The following is a 16,020-nucleotide window of genomic DNA, read 5'->3' as shown; positions in this document are numbered from 1 at the left end:
GCCATGGGACAGATTCATTGTAGGAAGCTGACGTTATTATAGAAACCCGATTTGGGTGTAACGTCTACTCAGGAACATTGGACCTTGACTTTCTAAATAGGCCTGTCGCTTTCACAGCCTCTCCTCGGGGAGTGGAGTTAAAGGCCTGAGTGTACAAAAGATGATGCGAGAACAAGAAAATGAACTTTACAATGCACACAAAAAAGAAAACTCATGAGATTACAAATAGCACATGAATTTTGTTTTTAATTAAGAAACACAGAGGGAAGGGGGGTGGGGGGGAATCCGTTCAACACTGGAAATGAGACAGTCAAGAACATGAGCAGGTCATCTTCATCTGATGCACTTTCATTTATTCAGTTATCATCTTTTTCTGGCCATTCAGAAGTGATAAGGACATATATGAACACTTTAAAATCAAAATCAAAACTCCCATCAGTACTGAAAGTGCACCTACAGTATCATATACAGTTGATGCTCGCAGCCACGCTGTACTTTGCCATGACTTAAACACAACCAAAAAGCAGTGGCAGCTTGTTGATAACTACGCTTTGGGAAACATGTCGTGTACAGTGTATGTATGAAAAAATCCAGTTTAAGAGCACGTAAACGCCACCTCATTCTGCGTGTTAGGGCCGCAGAGATGACCGCTGGATGTTGTCAAATTCGTTTGAACAAACATGATGGCACCTTTCCTTTGCGGATAAATAATTACATTCGCAGCCTAAGACTTTTCATCGTTCTAAAGTGTTTAACTAAGACCAGTTTCCAACCATTTTTAACCAGACGTTTCCAGCCAGGCACGAACAAATAAAAATTTTGTATGGTTATTTCATACGTTGCGTAATCTGGACCATCCTAGTGAATTCATTTAGGGGGGAATTTATGAGAAGGGGGGTGTGGGGTGGGGGTGAGGGGGGATGGTGCAGAAAATACCAGAGGAGGAAGAAAGAAGCAAGCATTCTTTGATTTGCCCCAAAAAAAACAGCAGAATCAAGCCTGGAAATGAAAGCAAGGAGGAGGAAAAAAAAGAGGAAAAGAAAAACAAAACATGAAATAAATACAAAAATGAAGCGACTCTAAGTGACAGGATAGTGCTCATTTTCAGAATATTAATACAAACATCTTAAGCTTACAAAAAAACAATGAGAAAGGCTTGTGAACCCCAAAGTGATCGTGCCATTGTGGTTTTGTGTTGCGGGTTTTGACTAAGGCGGGCGAGCACGCTTTGTTAGAGCTACACAACTGGTCACAGCACTGGCAACCATTCCAACTGTGTCCTACTGTTCCCTACACGGACCGGTTCTACCCTTTTGCTGTATTGTTGCTAAAGCGACCAAAAACCATCATTGTGAGGCAGTTCTGCGTTGCCACTCCTGAGGTTTGTGCAACGTGAGACACGGGCGTGAAACGGGTTTCAATTGAAGATATACAGAACAAAAACACTTACACATTACACATATATTGATATCTACCTGACTGGCAGATAGGTTTTACACATAAAATATTCAATTTCAGCCGTGACTACGCGTAGAAAAAATAAAAGAAGTCTTCCCGTAAACTAACTTTGAGATCTACTCAGTCAAATAAGGATGAAGAGGGGGATGAATCGTGCATTATCACCATGAAATCAACCTCAAACACCATGCAAATCTACAGTAACACAAAAGCCAATAGTTTATCCTGCTTACCATGGACACCAACACTTAACAACACCTCCTCTAAAAAGTGCTGTATCTTGATGTCTACTACCTTAGCACCAAGGTTTTTTCATTAAAAAAAAGAATAATACAGACACAGAAGACCCAACCTGGTATTCAACCAGCGACACCTAATATTTGCACTCATTAACTTCTATCCGACGACCTGAGTTGTGTACTGAAGCTGCGAGTGACTGTGACCACGTGTGCTCCTCTCCCAACAGTAGGCAAAAGACTGTAAGCATGCTCGCATTAAGGTTCCTCTACAAGTGAAGAAAGAAGGCCTAAAAGTCTTCAAGTATTGTACAGTTAGGCCCTTAAAAAACAGCCTCGGACACACAGTATTAGAACCCGGAGTGAACCCCGGGGAAGTTTGAAGAGCAGTTATGGTTAGTTTGCATGATTTCCCCCACAAATATATAATATATATTCATATGTATATAAATAAAAATTCAGTGCTGTAAAAACATCTCCAACTCCATAGGATCTGACCCATCGTAGAAGGCCTAACATGTTTTACTCTTTACTCTTCTCGCGACTAAAAACTACTGCTGCAAGTATGTAAACTGTACTGGTTTCTCTTGTGTTAATCGTCCTTCATCGAGAATACAACACTGAGGAAGAGAAGACTTGTTAATATTTCAATTTTTCTCTCTTTTTTGGTTTTTACTGCACACAGAGAAAAGTTTCCTATTGTGTGGATTATTTATCTTTCTGGGTTTTTTTTTTTTTTTGGTAGCAGCAAAGCACCAAGTTTGTGTCAGGCTCTCTCTGTGTGTGTGTGTGTTTTCTGTGTGTAACTGTGACATCACTCCATAGTCTCTGTGCGTGTGTGTGTGTGTGTGTGTGTGTTTGCGTGTGCGTGTGCGTGCGTGCTCTATGTGGAGCACGGTTGCACGTTGACGCCGTGGGCTGCGTGGGCTTGTAGGTCGATGGCCTGAGCAGGCTGCTGTCCCGGCCGCGCGTTCATCAGCGTCACGTTCCTCACACAGCCTGTCATTCCCGAGGAAAACTTCCCTCCCGACAGAGCCGACATGTCTGGAGCTCCCCCTGTCGCACACAGAACACAGAGTTATTCCATATTTTGTTCTTCCTATACAAACAACGCCTCTGTTTGCTTGCTGCTTTGGAGGCGAGCAGCTTCTCACCCAGGTATATGCTGCCTTTGGTGTTCACCATCAGGCTTTTGCCTTTGGATTGGCCGTGCAGCTCTGCTCCTCCATCTATCTGGATATAGCCGTCTTTTCCAGTTCTGCAACACAAAACAAACAATACCAGATGAAGACAAGTAAACAAAAATGCAAGTAGAGACTGAAATAGTTGGTATATGTTCATAATACCCAAGATTTAAAATATGCAGGGAGTTGTCCAGATGTGTTTGTGTTTCGGACGTTTGAATGCAATCGTTTGTGCCAGGCTGTCAGGTTTCATAGTTTCATTTCACATCAGAATGAACTTGAGAGAGGTAATTCATCACCTTCATGTTCATGTCTGCTTTTGTTTGTTGTACGGTTTTGTTATTCCTACGTGGTGATGTGGTTGTGAGAGCAGAGAACTTTAAACTTGGAATATATTACACTGGACTAATTGCCTTCTGTCATGTGATTACATTGTGACATTTGGGCCAATCTGTACGAAGTTGGATAGTAGAGCGCCACAATCTGGCTGAATAAGCAAATTGCTTTTTTAAATGAATCCATGAAAGGTATGTCAGTATTTGCTCAGTGTAAAACGTAAGTGGGGATAGAAGACTTGGTGTTGCAAGAAAACAATAATAGAGGAAGTAAAATTGCAACTCTTGTTGGTTGCATATAGTGTTAACCAGTATAAAAAGGCATATACTGCAGTATAAAGTGCTTATAGTGTGTGATCATACCTGACTGCTGTGATCTTGTGCCATTGCCCATCATTGATGGATGTCTGAGACAAGATCTCTGCCTCTCCACTCCCCAGCTGGTAACTGCAGAGCACAGACATCCCCATCATCACAACCATTCCATCCAACAGTAGGTGCTCACTCTCAACACACTGCCAGCCTATAATCACCTGAATACAAGGTGTCCATTCTGTAGTCCGAGGCTGATGAAGTCCTTGCCTTTGCCTTGTTCTCCCAGGTCCTGGAAATCAATGTGTTTCATTGGTAGAGGAAGGAAAGGTTCTATGACTGTGTACTTTGTATCATTGGCAACTGAGTTAAAATGAGTAAACATGACTTGGTTATGATATAAAATATGAAAAACATAATAATGAGAAAGAAGCCTTCATGCTCACAGTACAAAAACAATTGGTTAACGTGGTTCTCCACATGCACCGTGGAACCTTCTTGTAAACACATTAAAACAAATGAGGAGTTTCTTAGTGTCTTGGTGAGTGAATACCTTTTTACTAGCATGCACCTTTCGCAAATTGCGTGCGCCATAGGTCTCCTGAGGAAAATGGAGGGTGAGTTAGAGAAGCAACATGCATGAACTTAGTGGTGTCAGATAGAACCGAGCTCACAGAAATTAGTGTGGTGACGAATGCTCTTCAACAGCCAGCAAAACAATGAAATGAGAGAAAATGGTGTCAAACACAGAGCATGTTTGTGTCAGTGGGAAAATATTGTTCACATGTAAGTCCAAAAACTGGCAACAGCCGTTATGAGATCATTACTGGGCGTCAGTTCTTCACAGATGAAACGCATAAATCAGATTATGGTGATGATTGTGAGTGCTGATTGGCAGTAGAAGTGTTAGCGTGAGAATGAATGTTGAGGGTCCAAGATGCTTGCACCCCTTAAGTCAAGTCTGGTCTCAATCAGAACCAGGACCAGGACCAGGACCAGGACCAGGACTTACCACTCCCTGCCAGAGGATGAGGCCCTCAGAGGAGATGGTTTTGATCTCCATTTCAATCGTCTCTGGGGAGTCGTGAGCACTGAAACAGCAGAGGACAACCATTTTGAAAACTATATCACACTTGTATCATGCTAAGGAAGGGGTAAAAGAAAGAAATAAGGCTCTTACCTTCTGGGGAAAATTGATTTAGGCAGGGGGATGTATCCATCATTGTGGAAATGTGCTGCATACTGATATGGTGAATCTACAAATAAAATACAAAACAAAGCAGCATTAAAATGATTCAACAGCTGCTGTGCATGTTCGTCCTCACTGTTATGGCGCCCTCCTGTGGTGACAGAGTGGAAGAAACCTGGCAAGACAGGCTGGGTCAAACACAAAACGATTCTTGCTCTGAAATCACCCCAAACATACAAAGAAATGATCCGAATGGAATCTGTGCCAAAACTCTATATGCGGTAAAAACTTAAATGTTCAACGAATGCAATTTAATCTACGAAGAAATGTGACAAAAATGCAACCAAACCAGGCTCCATCTTACACACTCATTTCACAACATGAGCAGTATACATTCCTCATACAATTAGAACATCTCGATCAGATATTGCTCATAAGTCGCTCCATGCACAAATATCTTTGCTCAAAGGGAATCTTAACTCAACCAAACAACCATCACAATGTGCTTCAACCGTCAGTTAGTAACAGAGCGAATGCATGTACGTGAAATACATTCAATGTTTTGACTGTTGTGTTCTGAGACGAGACAGGTTCAGAAGGGAAAAGAAGTCGGGTTTTTTGAGGACAGAGACAAGTTTTTATGACGTGGTGAGTATTTATATTACAGGATTTTACATGATGACCAGGAAGAGAAAAAACAAGGGGAATTCTACATTTCTATCATTGGAAAAATACAAAAAAAGTGGTATTCTTTCTAAAAACAGACACACGATTCAGTAGGTTTCCCAAATTTCCCAGCCTATCATTCTATCTTCATTCAAGTAAATGCAGAATTCCCCTCTCCCGGCTTTCCAAAGGGAGTAAGACACTCAGTCAACAGTTGAGCACAGAGGTGTGTTTGGTTTGTGTTTATGCGCACATCTGCACATGTGTTAGGCAATAAGACAGTTTGGGTTGAGACTGGAAGGGACGTGGGGCCCCTATGAGGTCAGACGGGCCCCTGTTAGTCACGGTCGCGTCAGGCAGACTGAACACTGAGATACTGTACCATTTGCCCCGCTACCTTCCAAATTCCAGAGGGACTCGGTGTTGCTGGAGACCTGGCCTGTGTGTGTGGGATATAACCATGAGAGTGCAGTGGGGGTAAGACACACACACATCACTTAGGATTATCCAAACCGGTGCTCAGTGAGAGGCTGGGAGCCACACAGCTAAACTAGACGAACCCAACAGGGGTCACTATTTTGCAAGTCACAAGTCATGTATGCTTAAAAATTGATGTCCAAGTAAATTTAATAATTCAAAGAGACCAATATAGTTTTTGTGAGTAATGGCTGCTGTTACCTTTGATATTGCAGCTCATTCTACTCACAGATGTTTGGACTGTTTTTAATTGATATGTAATACAAGTTACCGGTGTCAAAAGCAAAGCTGAGGAGCACGTCTGATTTTGTAAAGCCGACTCTCAAGCGAGCAAAGTTCCGAGTCGAGTCCAAGTCGACGCTGTAAGTAATGTTTTAGTTTTGCCGTTTAATGTTTAATGCGTTGGTCACCGGGACACAGCTGTATACAGTAACATCCGTCCTGTGGGAGTATAATAGCTTCAGAGAGCTAACTACCCTGCAACACACACATGTATTACAGTGTATCTCCATGAATGAGAAAAAACACAATAAAAACATTCCATCTGTTCTTTTGATGTTCATTTGTTTAGTTGTGTACGTGATTATATTTCCCGTCATCACTTACTTTCCTCACAGTTCAGCCCTGTGTGCCCTGGACTACACACACACTGGCCGTTGACGCAGCTGCCACTGTTCTGGCAGTCACGGTTGCTCCGGCACGCGTCTTTGACCACCTCGCACCGCTCACCTGCAAGGGGTCACACACCAGCCATGCAGCACAAGTCAGAGGGTGTCGGTCAAGTTCACACCAAAAAACCCGGACTAATTCATGGGATTTCTGGTGGATTTACAGGGATTACAGCCGCCTGTGTTTCTATCAGGACAGAAGACTTGTCTTGACACACCGCAGGGAGCACTCACCCTCAAATCCGTCCTTACAGAGACACTGGAACTCATACTCAGGACTGGACATGCAGCGGCCGCCATTCAGACAGGGCCGGCGGTCGCAGGGGCTGTTGTCCACGCATTTGCGGATTTCTCTGCTTTCGGTGAAGCTGTAGGACAGATCCACCTTCTTGTTGTTGATTAAAACCTAAAGCAGGGGACGCAGACAGATTTCAGCAACCACATGGATAAAACACAGAGCAACTTTCCTCTGTTTCCTCTTTTCTCACCTCTCCAATGCATCCCTCGAACATTTCGCTGACATTCGCAGGCTTGGGCAGGATGTCCATGTTGGGGACTCCTCCCAGGTACATTGGGGTGTGAATGTTGAGGCCCTGGGCTTTCCCCGGGGAAGTCTTCCTCTCCACTGGGCCTTGGTCGACCCGCAGGTGGCCGGCCTTCTTGTTCCGCTCTGCCACGACTCTGTGCCACTGGCCCAAAGTGACTGGCTCTGGACTGATGAGGATTGCCTGACCTAAAGAAGAAAGGCCAAACAGATTAGAACTAACCTAACATCAGTATCTTTTAATGCTTGCCACCTTGTCATTATAATACATGTGTGGAGAGAATATTTCAGATTACGCGACGGATAGCGATACCAGTGTTTGCCAACTCCCACTTTCTGCTTTACCTGTGCCGAGCTCATATCTGAACTCTACATGTCCGTCCACCATGGAAACAGCTATGAAGTCCTCCACCTTCATCTTCTTCCCTCCACAGAAAAACATCACGCCGTCTCTCTCCAGCGGCTTGAACTCCAGCTCGACGCGCAGGTCATCGTGGATGTTGGTCAGGGGAGGATAGGCAATGTAAGACTCCTCACCATCAAACAGTGGAGTGGTCACTAATTCCCCTTTTTTTGAATGCAAATCAAGAAGAAAATGCATCAGCGTTTGAAAAGAAACTTCGCCTCACTGCCCAGTCCACATCTCGACATTATTTATGGATAATCACAGCGACTTCCTGGCTTACCATCCATGCATTTGTGTCCAAACTTGCCGAGGTGGCAGCGGCAGTCATAGCCCAAGCCACTGGGGCGGTTGATGCAAGTGGCATCTGGTCCGCAGGCCTCTGTGGGAGTTAAGATCACAAAGATATTATTTTCTTAATGTGTGCGTATATGATGCACATTCATAGTGCTGATATTTCCTTTACTGATATCCACTAGCTTTGTTTAGTCTGTTGTACCTGAGTGACAGTGCAGGGAGGAGTGGTGCTGGCAGTTGCTGCCTGTGAATCCTCTGGAACAGGAGCACTTATACAAACTGGCCTCTGAATCCTCACACCTCCCTCCATTCTGAAAAAGGAAATACAATTACTTCGAATAAAGAACTAATACCATAAATGATGTGCTATGGATGTAGTGTAACTGACCTGGCATGGGTGATCTTTGCATGTAGGACAGTTAGAGACGCCAGTAGAACTGCGGTCAAGATCTTTGAAGATGACTTCCTCACCTTGGATGATCAGCTGACGGATACAACCTGCAGAACACAAACACATCCAATATGAAAACCAACAATTCCTTCGTTGTTTATGTCAGATTAAAGTATACACAGATTTATGATTTACCAACAAAGCCGGTCTTAATGCCAGCTGTTTTGGTGAGGAGTGTGTAGTTGGGGTAGCCGCCTACGTGCAGCTCCTCGTTCAGATCCAGACCTTGGAACTTGCCCTAAGGAGGAAACCGAATCATTATAAAGTATATACCACATACATTATATCTCGTTTTAGACACCGCTATCAGTTTTACTGCATTACCTGCGAGCTGCCGTTGATTGGTTCGCCTCCATCCACACTGATATAGCCCAGGGTGTGGTTGCGATACAGTTCCACGGTGTGAAATTCTCCAAGTTTGATGGGGTTGGGGTCACGGATGGTGGCCATTCCAGAGCCCACGTCAAACCTGACACAGAACAACAGATAACACGGGTCACGCTCACCATCATCAAGGTTCATTGTGAAACATTGATGGATTTCTATGAACTGACCTGAACTCTACACGGCCACCGACGAGCCCGAGAGAGATGAAGTCAGCTCCTGTGGATCTTCTCTGGCCATTGTAGAGGATCATACCTATAGAACCCAAGCAGGAAAAGTGACTACAGTATAACAGAATGAATGAATGATAATGGTAATCCATCCAATAATCCATCTTAAAAAGCCAATGAGTTTAATCAAATAGACAAACAATAGAAATCAAACTCATTTCCAAGTCTTGATCTCACATACAATAGCAATGACAATTAAGATCAATTCTATATTGACTTGTTACGATGGATATTGTTTCCACAGAACACAAGCTCTTTGAAAGCTCAGTGGTAAAGCAGCATGCTATGGTGAGGCAAGTCTGAAGCCAACCAAAGCAAAAGTTCACATCCTGACCTCCTCTCTGAGCATCTGTGTGTTCTTTCTTGTTCTCTTACATGCCACGAACACATGCTTCCACATGAGCCACACAGGCAACACAGGGGTGGGGTGGGGGTGGGGGTGGGAGTGTTCAGAGCTGCGACACTCTATGAAACTGCCCCTCATTTCTTTCTGATTAGGCGAAGATGCAAAGCTTTTATGATAAGGATACATTTGTTTTACACATTTAAACAAATACAAGTCAGGTCCTTTGTTACCTGATTGTTGGGATTGACCAAAACAGCCACAGAATTTAATGTTACTTTTGCTGTCAAATCCCTGGCAAGTAGGTGTATAATGAGCATTTAAGTCCTTGTAAATGTTATTTCACTGTTTTAAATATTATGAGAAATACTACATTGTACAAGGACTTGATTAGATTAAATAGACATAGTAAAGGTAGATTTGTATGCTCCTCATCCACAGTTACCAAGCTCTCAGGCTGATGACAGTACATGTACTGTGTAGATGTGCTGCAAAGCCTGTAGGAGAATTTTGGCCGTGCAGCATTTTGCATCTCTTTGACAGCTCTGAGTTTGAATGCGTTGAGGGAAATTCTAATGCAGCCAAAAAGCAACATCAGTCTTTGAGTACTGAGGTTCTCAAGCACTGAGACTCACCGGCGTACAATATGAGACCTTTTCACCGCGTGAGGGAAAAGGGAAGGGGACAGAAGACAGCAGTAAAATATCACATGGGAAATAAAGTGAATACAACAAAATCTATAAGATGATACATCGTATATCAGATTTCAGTATTGACATCCTTACCATCAACGTTATCAGGTCTAAAGTTGATCTTGATGCTGAAAGTCTTATAGGCGTTCTTGATGGTGGGCAGGGTCAAATAGGACAAAGGCTCTTGAGCAAAATAGGGCATCACTCTCTCTGAGGGAACACAACATTTCATATTTAGACGTTTCATTCACGTGCTCCCACACTGTAGCTGTGTCTTAAGGTCTTGTTTGTATGTTTCCGCTCAGGCAGGCTAACCGTGGACTTTAAGTGTAGTAAAGGCTTCCACTTTGCCCTGCTTGTTGGAGGCGGTGCACACGTATGTTCCGGAATCCTCGTGGCCGACGCGAGGAACTGTCAGCACATTGGCCTCCTGGATACACTTGGGGGGAAGCTCATTTTCCAGCTAGATGGGGACAAAAGACAGAGACACACAATCTATGATCATGGATCTTGAGGGCATTCTGATAAATCTCTTTCCCAAATTATTTGCTTTGTTTACTGGAATGTTGAAAGCAGCATTACTCGCATATTCTATAATTTTGTGGAGACTTATCTGCCAGAGGAGAGAGTGAGCACAGGGAGCTCCTAAAAACATATTGAATTCCATTCCATTACCTTGGACCATTTGATCTCAGGTGTAGGATATCCCGAAGCCACACAAGGCAAGCTGGCATCGGATCCAACTGTTACCTCCTTAGTTTCGGGCAGTGCAGCAATTTGAGGAAGAGCTGTACAAACGGGCAAAGACAGAGAGTGATGAAGGCTTAACTTTGAGCGTAAAACCCACAGGATGAAGCTGTGGTGTGTTTGGGTGTATACTCACACTGGACATTGAGGACGACCTGAGACTGGACTGAGCCTACATCATTGGTGGCGGTGCAGCGGTATTGGCCGGCGTCTGCCTCCGTCACCTGGTCGATCCTCAGCATGCCGCCCTTAACCATGATGTGGGCGGGCAGTGACCCTTCCACTTTGCTCCACTTCACCGTGGGCTCAGGATCGCCAACAGCGTGGCACTCAAACTCCACCGAGTTCCCAATCATCACGGTCTGTACTGATGTGCGCACGTTGATCATCACCTTGGGCAGGGCTGGAAGAGGAAATAGGGTGAGTGCATCAGAATAGAACAGGAAAACATATTTGGACAGAGTTCCTCAAACTATGTACTTTGTACTTCTGCCCTGCATTGGAGTCAATAACTTTTCACAATCACGTTGTAAAATTCTCAATTTCAGTACAGCCCAGGCGCAGGAATGAGGTTTTTACAAGTTTATAAACCACTGTATTAGGCTATAGCAGAACATGTGACAGACCTTGGATGGTAAGCGTGGCAGTGTCCTGGGCCTGACCGTACACACTGCTGGCTCGGCAGACATAAACACCTTCATTGCTCTGTTCAAGGTTCTCAATCCTGGGGAGGAACAACAAATAACACATAACAAAAAGACAGATTTCTTTGAGATGGTCGATTTTTAATTCAAAAGTTTTGTGTTATATAGAGGAAAATACCAGTGATATTAGATTGCAGTGATTTAGCATTTTGTAAATCCATTTCTATTCTATTTTTTTCATGGACGACTCACCTGAGCACACCATCCTTGACGTGGTGGTTAGGTGGCAATGCGCCTCCTTCCTTCAGCCACTCAATTTTGGTTTCTATACCCCCTGCTGATGAACAGGTGAACTCCACAGCACTGCCCTGGGCCTTTACTTCAACCTGGGGGGATACACGCACTGCCAAGGGGGCTGTGAGGGTAAAGGATCAAATGTTACTCCAGATTTGCGACTATATTCTGTGTCAAAACTCAACAAATGACTCGATTATACGCAAAACTTACATCTGACTGTGACCTTAGCGACCACTTCACTGAGGCCAACTTTGTTGCTGGCCACACACTTGTAGCCCCCAGCATCTTCTGTGGTAGCCAGGTTGATTTGAAGATCTCCCCCGCTCACCTGGGCCCTGGTGGATAGACTTCCATCCACCTTAGTCCAAGTGAAGCTCATGGGAGGAGTGCCGTGAGCCAGGCACTGCAGGCGGATCACCTCCCCAACCCGGACAGCCACATCATCAGGCACGGAGGTGGCGTAGGGAGGGGCTAAGGCATGTGGCGAAATAAATTAGTTATGCGTTTCCAAAAAATATTTGAATCGGTAATGAGTTCAAACATGAAACCATTAACACAACAACAGCCGCTCTGTGTGACTCACTCTCCACGTCCAGCATGATGGTGACGTCAGTGGTGCCCATGCTGTTGCTCGCACCGCAGATGTACTCTCCGGAGTCTTGACGACCCACGTAGGGAAGAACCAGGGTGTTGTTCACCACCTTGTGTCTCCAAGGCAGAGGAGAGCGCAGTTTGGACCAGGTGATCTTCGGGGTTGGGAAACCTGGAGGAGAAGTAGAATAAGGGACATCAGGTTCTAGTCTTTTGTTAAATGATCCTCTACCAGCAGGGGGCCAGGTTCACAAACAGGAATGTAACTATGTAATTCTTGTGACATTGGCCTGCAAAATGTCCTATTTCTACTCTGCCTTTCAGCTCATGTCAATATCAATCAAGAGTACTTTTTTCCTCTTCAGGTTTTGAATGGCTACTTATTTCCCCTTGAGTTGTATTTTGATTGTAGTTAAATATTTCATTTACTAATTGTTATTCCTTCACTTGGACTTTACTTTTACAACCATTGGCCATTTGATTGGCATCATCAATACGATATGTCTCCTTCTTTTTTATGGTTGAGGTCATAGCAAATTGAAAAAAGTAAATGTTAACAAATATGAGATTTCTAGCCATCGTTACCATGCGCATCACATCGCAGTGTTACAGTTTCTCCCTCCACCACCACCATGAGAGGCTCAGGAACTGAGGCCCTGGGCACTGTGGGCAGTTGAGCATTTCCCTCGACGACGACCTCCACTCTGGTCTCTGAGGTGCCCTCATTGTTGCGAGCTGTGCACACGTATGTTCCGCTGTCTTCGGGGCGTGCGACTAGTATCTGCACAGAGGAAAAAATATATTTCTCACACCCTGGAAGTGCACAACATGACAACACCACATTGTTGTCAAAAGCGAATATGTTCTTGGTAGACAAGTGCATCAGTACCTGCATAACTGCGTTGGACTCCATGGGCACAGGGCTACTCAGCATGGTCTTACGATTGCTGTCCAGTCTGTGCCATGTGACTGAGGGGCGCGGCTCTCCCGATGCTTGGCATTCCAGGTTGATGGGTTCGCCCACTCTGACCCGCACAGGCCCAACAGGGGTGACAGTGGCCTCGGGAGATTCTAATGAGCACAGGTACAAAATACTGGATTTACATCTGCTCAGCCACCGGGGGGAACCCTTCTCTAAGGGAAGTGTGTGATGACGGCACTGCCAAAGATATTCCTGAAAATGTGTGTGATATGTGATTTACCTCTGATGATCAGAGACACAAAACTCTGGGTCATGCCAAACAAGTTGCTCGCCACGCAACGGTAAGCACCCCTGTTGATGGCGTGGGCGTTGGTAATGGTAATGACGGAACCATCAGGGCCAACTTTGACATTATCTGCAGAAAAAGCCGGCAAAACTTTAGATCTGCTGCAGCCCAAATGTTGCCAAAATGTTGGGGCTGATGGGAGTAAAGGCTTGTTAATGATGGCATGAGAGCAGGCGTGTGTGTTCCCTACCTGGCAGGGGCTGATTACTGGACAGTTTCCACTCAAGTCTGACCGGCTGAGCTCCACTGTACACCCTGCACCTGAAACTGGCAGTCTCCCCAACACGCACTGCAGCACTGTGGGGCTCGATGGAAATGATAGGACTCTGTAGACCTGAAACAGAAACCAGTAGTTAGGGACACCAAACTCTTGCCAGAATCTATTTGAGTATCACTACCCTGATCCCACTACATTATTCACAGAGACCTGAAGCAAGAAATGACTGCAGAGTGTAGTCATGGCGGCAGTGAAAGGACTTAAACAGTTCATGTCCAGGAAGGACCAGGGTGAGATCATGGGACAGTGGCTGGGGAAAAACATTCGATCTGATGTAGAATTGGAAAGTAGAAGTGGAAAGTTAGTTCACAAAGTGAGGCAATGGTAATGTGGAAACGACACCCCTGCTACGTAGCACCCTGCCCTCATGTCACAAATGTGTTTCTCCCATCCTAAAAATGGAACCACCATCTTCTATGATTTCCTTCATGGGAAAATAACTTCTGTCATGTCTACTGAAGTTATCCAACCCTGAAACTGAATACTGAAACTTTCAAATGCTGCATGCTGTTTGATGCATTAATCCTTTTTTTAATACTGCCTGGGAATAAAATCACATCCACATACAGCAGCCACCAACAGTGTGATACACACTGCTACCAACTTACGTGAAGAGGATGAGGTGACAGACACAGAGACAGACGCCTGGCGGACTGTAGATCCGTGGATGCCCTGCACCCGACAGATATACTCTCCTGAATCATCTGGAGTGGCTGACAGGATGCGCAGATGACTGCCCAGAACCTTCACACAGCAGACAAGATGTGGAATTTCGATTTAGCTTACAGCATCATAACAGATAGCTCCAATAGCAGAAACATGAATGTAAATACTATTAATACTTCTACTAGTAATTACTACTTCAGCTACTGGTGCATCTGCCTACCAAGGTCATAATCCACTTTGTCAACAATGTTTAGTTGTAACGTTGTGAACTTTCATTGTTGACAAGCAATTGTTCCTATGTGCAGTGACTAGTTGCACACCCAGAAGACTCATAGCAGAACTAGTAAATACAACTACTACTGCTACTCTCCTTCCCACTACCTGGTGATTGGAGGAGAGGCGTCCGCTGGCTCTCATCCAGGTGACTTGAGAAGGATGGCTCCCAGGAGCATGACAGTTGAGGTCCAGACTCTGGCCCTCCTGCACATCAGCTATGGATGGTTGGATGGTGATGGCTGTGGAGGTGTGGCCTGCTGTGGAGATACAAAACCATAAATGTTTCCTGCAAAATGTATCCTGTAAAGCTGTATGTGAAAGGTTTGCTTCATCTGTCACCAACACAACACCTGAGGTTGACAGGCTCTGTTTGATGGCTATGATGACATCTCACCTTTGTGCACAGTCACTTTAATGGGAGCGCTATTGGAGCCAAAGCTGTTGCTGCCAACACACATGTAAGTGCCTGAGTCAGACATCTTGATGTCCGGGATGAGCAGAGTGCCGATGTCAGTGCGCTCCATGCGGGCCTGGGTAGGCACACAGAGTGAGGATTAGATCAGCCATTACAATATAACTGCGTTGTCATATTTACACTGTAATGAATCATTATGTACACACTTACCTGTCTAGTGCTCCTGGAAACAACACATATATGACATAGCTGACATTAAGTGACCACTAGCTAATAGCAACACAAAAGCACTACTACATCTTGAAGACAAGACATGAGTTGTTATTGCTACGGTTAAATATTTATATATTATGATTTGTTTTAGGGTTTATATGGCCTTATGCTTTGTGCATGTGTCCAAAGTGAAGCCAACCTCACTGCAATGATTTGTGTGGTTACACTTTGTTAATACATGTAACTACTGCATTATTGTCTTTAATAAATGATGAAGAAATTAAGCCTGTTAGAACTGGAGATTATAAGCATTAAAAGCAGATCATCGCTTAAATGTAAATTCTCAGACAACTTAACTGCGAATAATCACAAACCAGAAACAAACTACGGGGATAAATCAATCCATATACTAACAACCAGAAACCATCATTTTCACCTCATCTCAAGTATGTTTCACGAGTCAGTGGCTCATGAGCAATTAACAAGTCCCTTGATTGTATGCAGTACTCCACAAGGCAAACACAGTCTATTAAGGCTGAAAAGGAGCTTTAGGAAAGTTTGGAAACACCTCAGAGGGGAGGGGCCTCTGTGCCTGGGAGGGATTACTGTATCGGAGGGGGTGAGGGCATCCACGGACAAAGCTGCTTAGCTCCAACCCGCTCAACCGTGAGGGAGGCTAAACCGAGCAGTGGCTGAGGCGGGCCCTGGCTCAATGCGTGTCTGAACCCATTGACAAGTTTTCAAAGCAAGCCGTTTG

General features: G+C 44.6%; 1 protein-coding gene across 4 annotated transcripts in view; it reads right to left on the bottom strand.

Annotated features, from left to right (window-relative positions):
* Window positions 1-1,023: 1,023 nt before the first annotated feature.
* hspg2 (heparan sulfate proteoglycan 2) overlaps window positions 1,024-16,020 on the bottom strand; it is a 74,740-nt gene continuing 59,743 nt past the window's right edge. For 2 of the 4 annotated variants that reach the window (XM_076166586.1, XM_076166589.1), the window contains 33 exons: window positions 15,030-15,165; window positions 14,741-14,892; window positions 14,302-14,437; window positions 13,607-13,750; window positions 13,351-13,485; window positions 13,038-13,219; window positions 12,734-12,929; window positions 12,141-12,320; window positions 11,768-12,028; window positions 11,513-11,675; window positions 11,243-11,340; window positions 10,753-11,019; window positions 10,545-10,657; window positions 10,185-10,332; window positions 9,963-10,079; window positions 9,813-9,830; window positions 8,775-8,859; window positions 8,545-8,689; window positions 8,356-8,458; window positions 8,158-8,267; window positions 7,972-8,080; window positions 7,756-7,854; window positions 7,415-7,636; window positions 7,014-7,258; window positions 6,760-6,931; window positions 6,464-6,586; window positions 5,763-5,819; window positions 4,706-4,781; window positions 4,538-4,616; window positions 3,747-3,817; window positions 3,577-3,660; window positions 2,849-2,952; window positions 1,024-2,750 (listed from right to left, as the gene is read on the bottom strand). In XM_076166586.1, coding sequence (XP_076022701.1) covers window positions 2,578-2,750; window positions 2,849-2,952; window positions 3,577-3,660; window positions 3,747-3,817; window positions 4,538-4,616; window positions 4,706-4,781; window positions 5,763-5,819; window positions 6,464-6,586; window positions 6,760-6,931; window positions 7,014-7,258; window positions 7,415-7,636; window positions 7,756-7,854; window positions 7,972-8,080; window positions 8,158-8,267; window positions 8,356-8,458; window positions 8,545-8,689; window positions 8,775-8,859; window positions 9,813-9,830; window positions 9,963-10,079; window positions 10,185-10,332; window positions 10,545-10,657; window positions 10,753-11,019; window positions 11,243-11,340; window positions 11,513-11,675; window positions 11,768-12,028; window positions 12,141-12,320; window positions 12,734-12,929; window positions 13,038-13,219; window positions 13,351-13,485; window positions 13,607-13,750; window positions 14,302-14,437; window positions 14,741-14,892; window positions 15,030-15,165 — 4,503 coding nt within the window. In that variant the 3' untranslated portion in view covers window positions 1,024-2,577. The remainder of the gene's footprint in view (window positions 2,751-2,848; window positions 2,953-3,576; window positions 3,661-3,746; window positions 3,818-4,537; window positions 4,617-4,705; window positions 4,782-5,762; window positions 5,820-6,463; window positions 6,587-6,759; window positions 6,932-7,013; window positions 7,259-7,414; window positions 7,637-7,755; window positions 7,855-7,971; window positions 8,081-8,157; window positions 8,268-8,355; window positions 8,459-8,544; window positions 8,690-8,774; window positions 8,860-9,812; window positions 9,831-9,962; window positions 10,080-10,184; window positions 10,333-10,544; window positions 10,658-10,752; window positions 11,020-11,242; window positions 11,341-11,512; window positions 11,676-11,767; window positions 12,029-12,140; window positions 12,321-12,733; window positions 12,930-13,037; window positions 13,220-13,350; window positions 13,486-13,606; window positions 13,751-14,301; window positions 14,438-14,740; window positions 14,893-15,029; window positions 15,166-16,020) is intronic. The other 2 variants (XM_076166588.1, XM_076166587.1) reach the window with 2 other exon arrangements.

This window comes from Genypterus blacodes, unplaced genomic scaffold, assembly GCF_046128005.1.
Source record: "Genypterus blacodes isolate CSIRO-AG114 ecotype Tasmania unplaced genomic scaffold, CSIRO-AGI_Gbla_v1 ptg000156l_1, whole genome shotgun sequence".
Lineage (NCBI taxonomy): Eukaryota > Metazoa > Chordata > Actinopteri > Ophidiiformes > Ophidiidae > Genypterus > Genypterus blacodes.
Note: the sequence above shows the minus strand (reverse complement) of the source record. Positions and strands in the feature narration are given on the sequence as shown.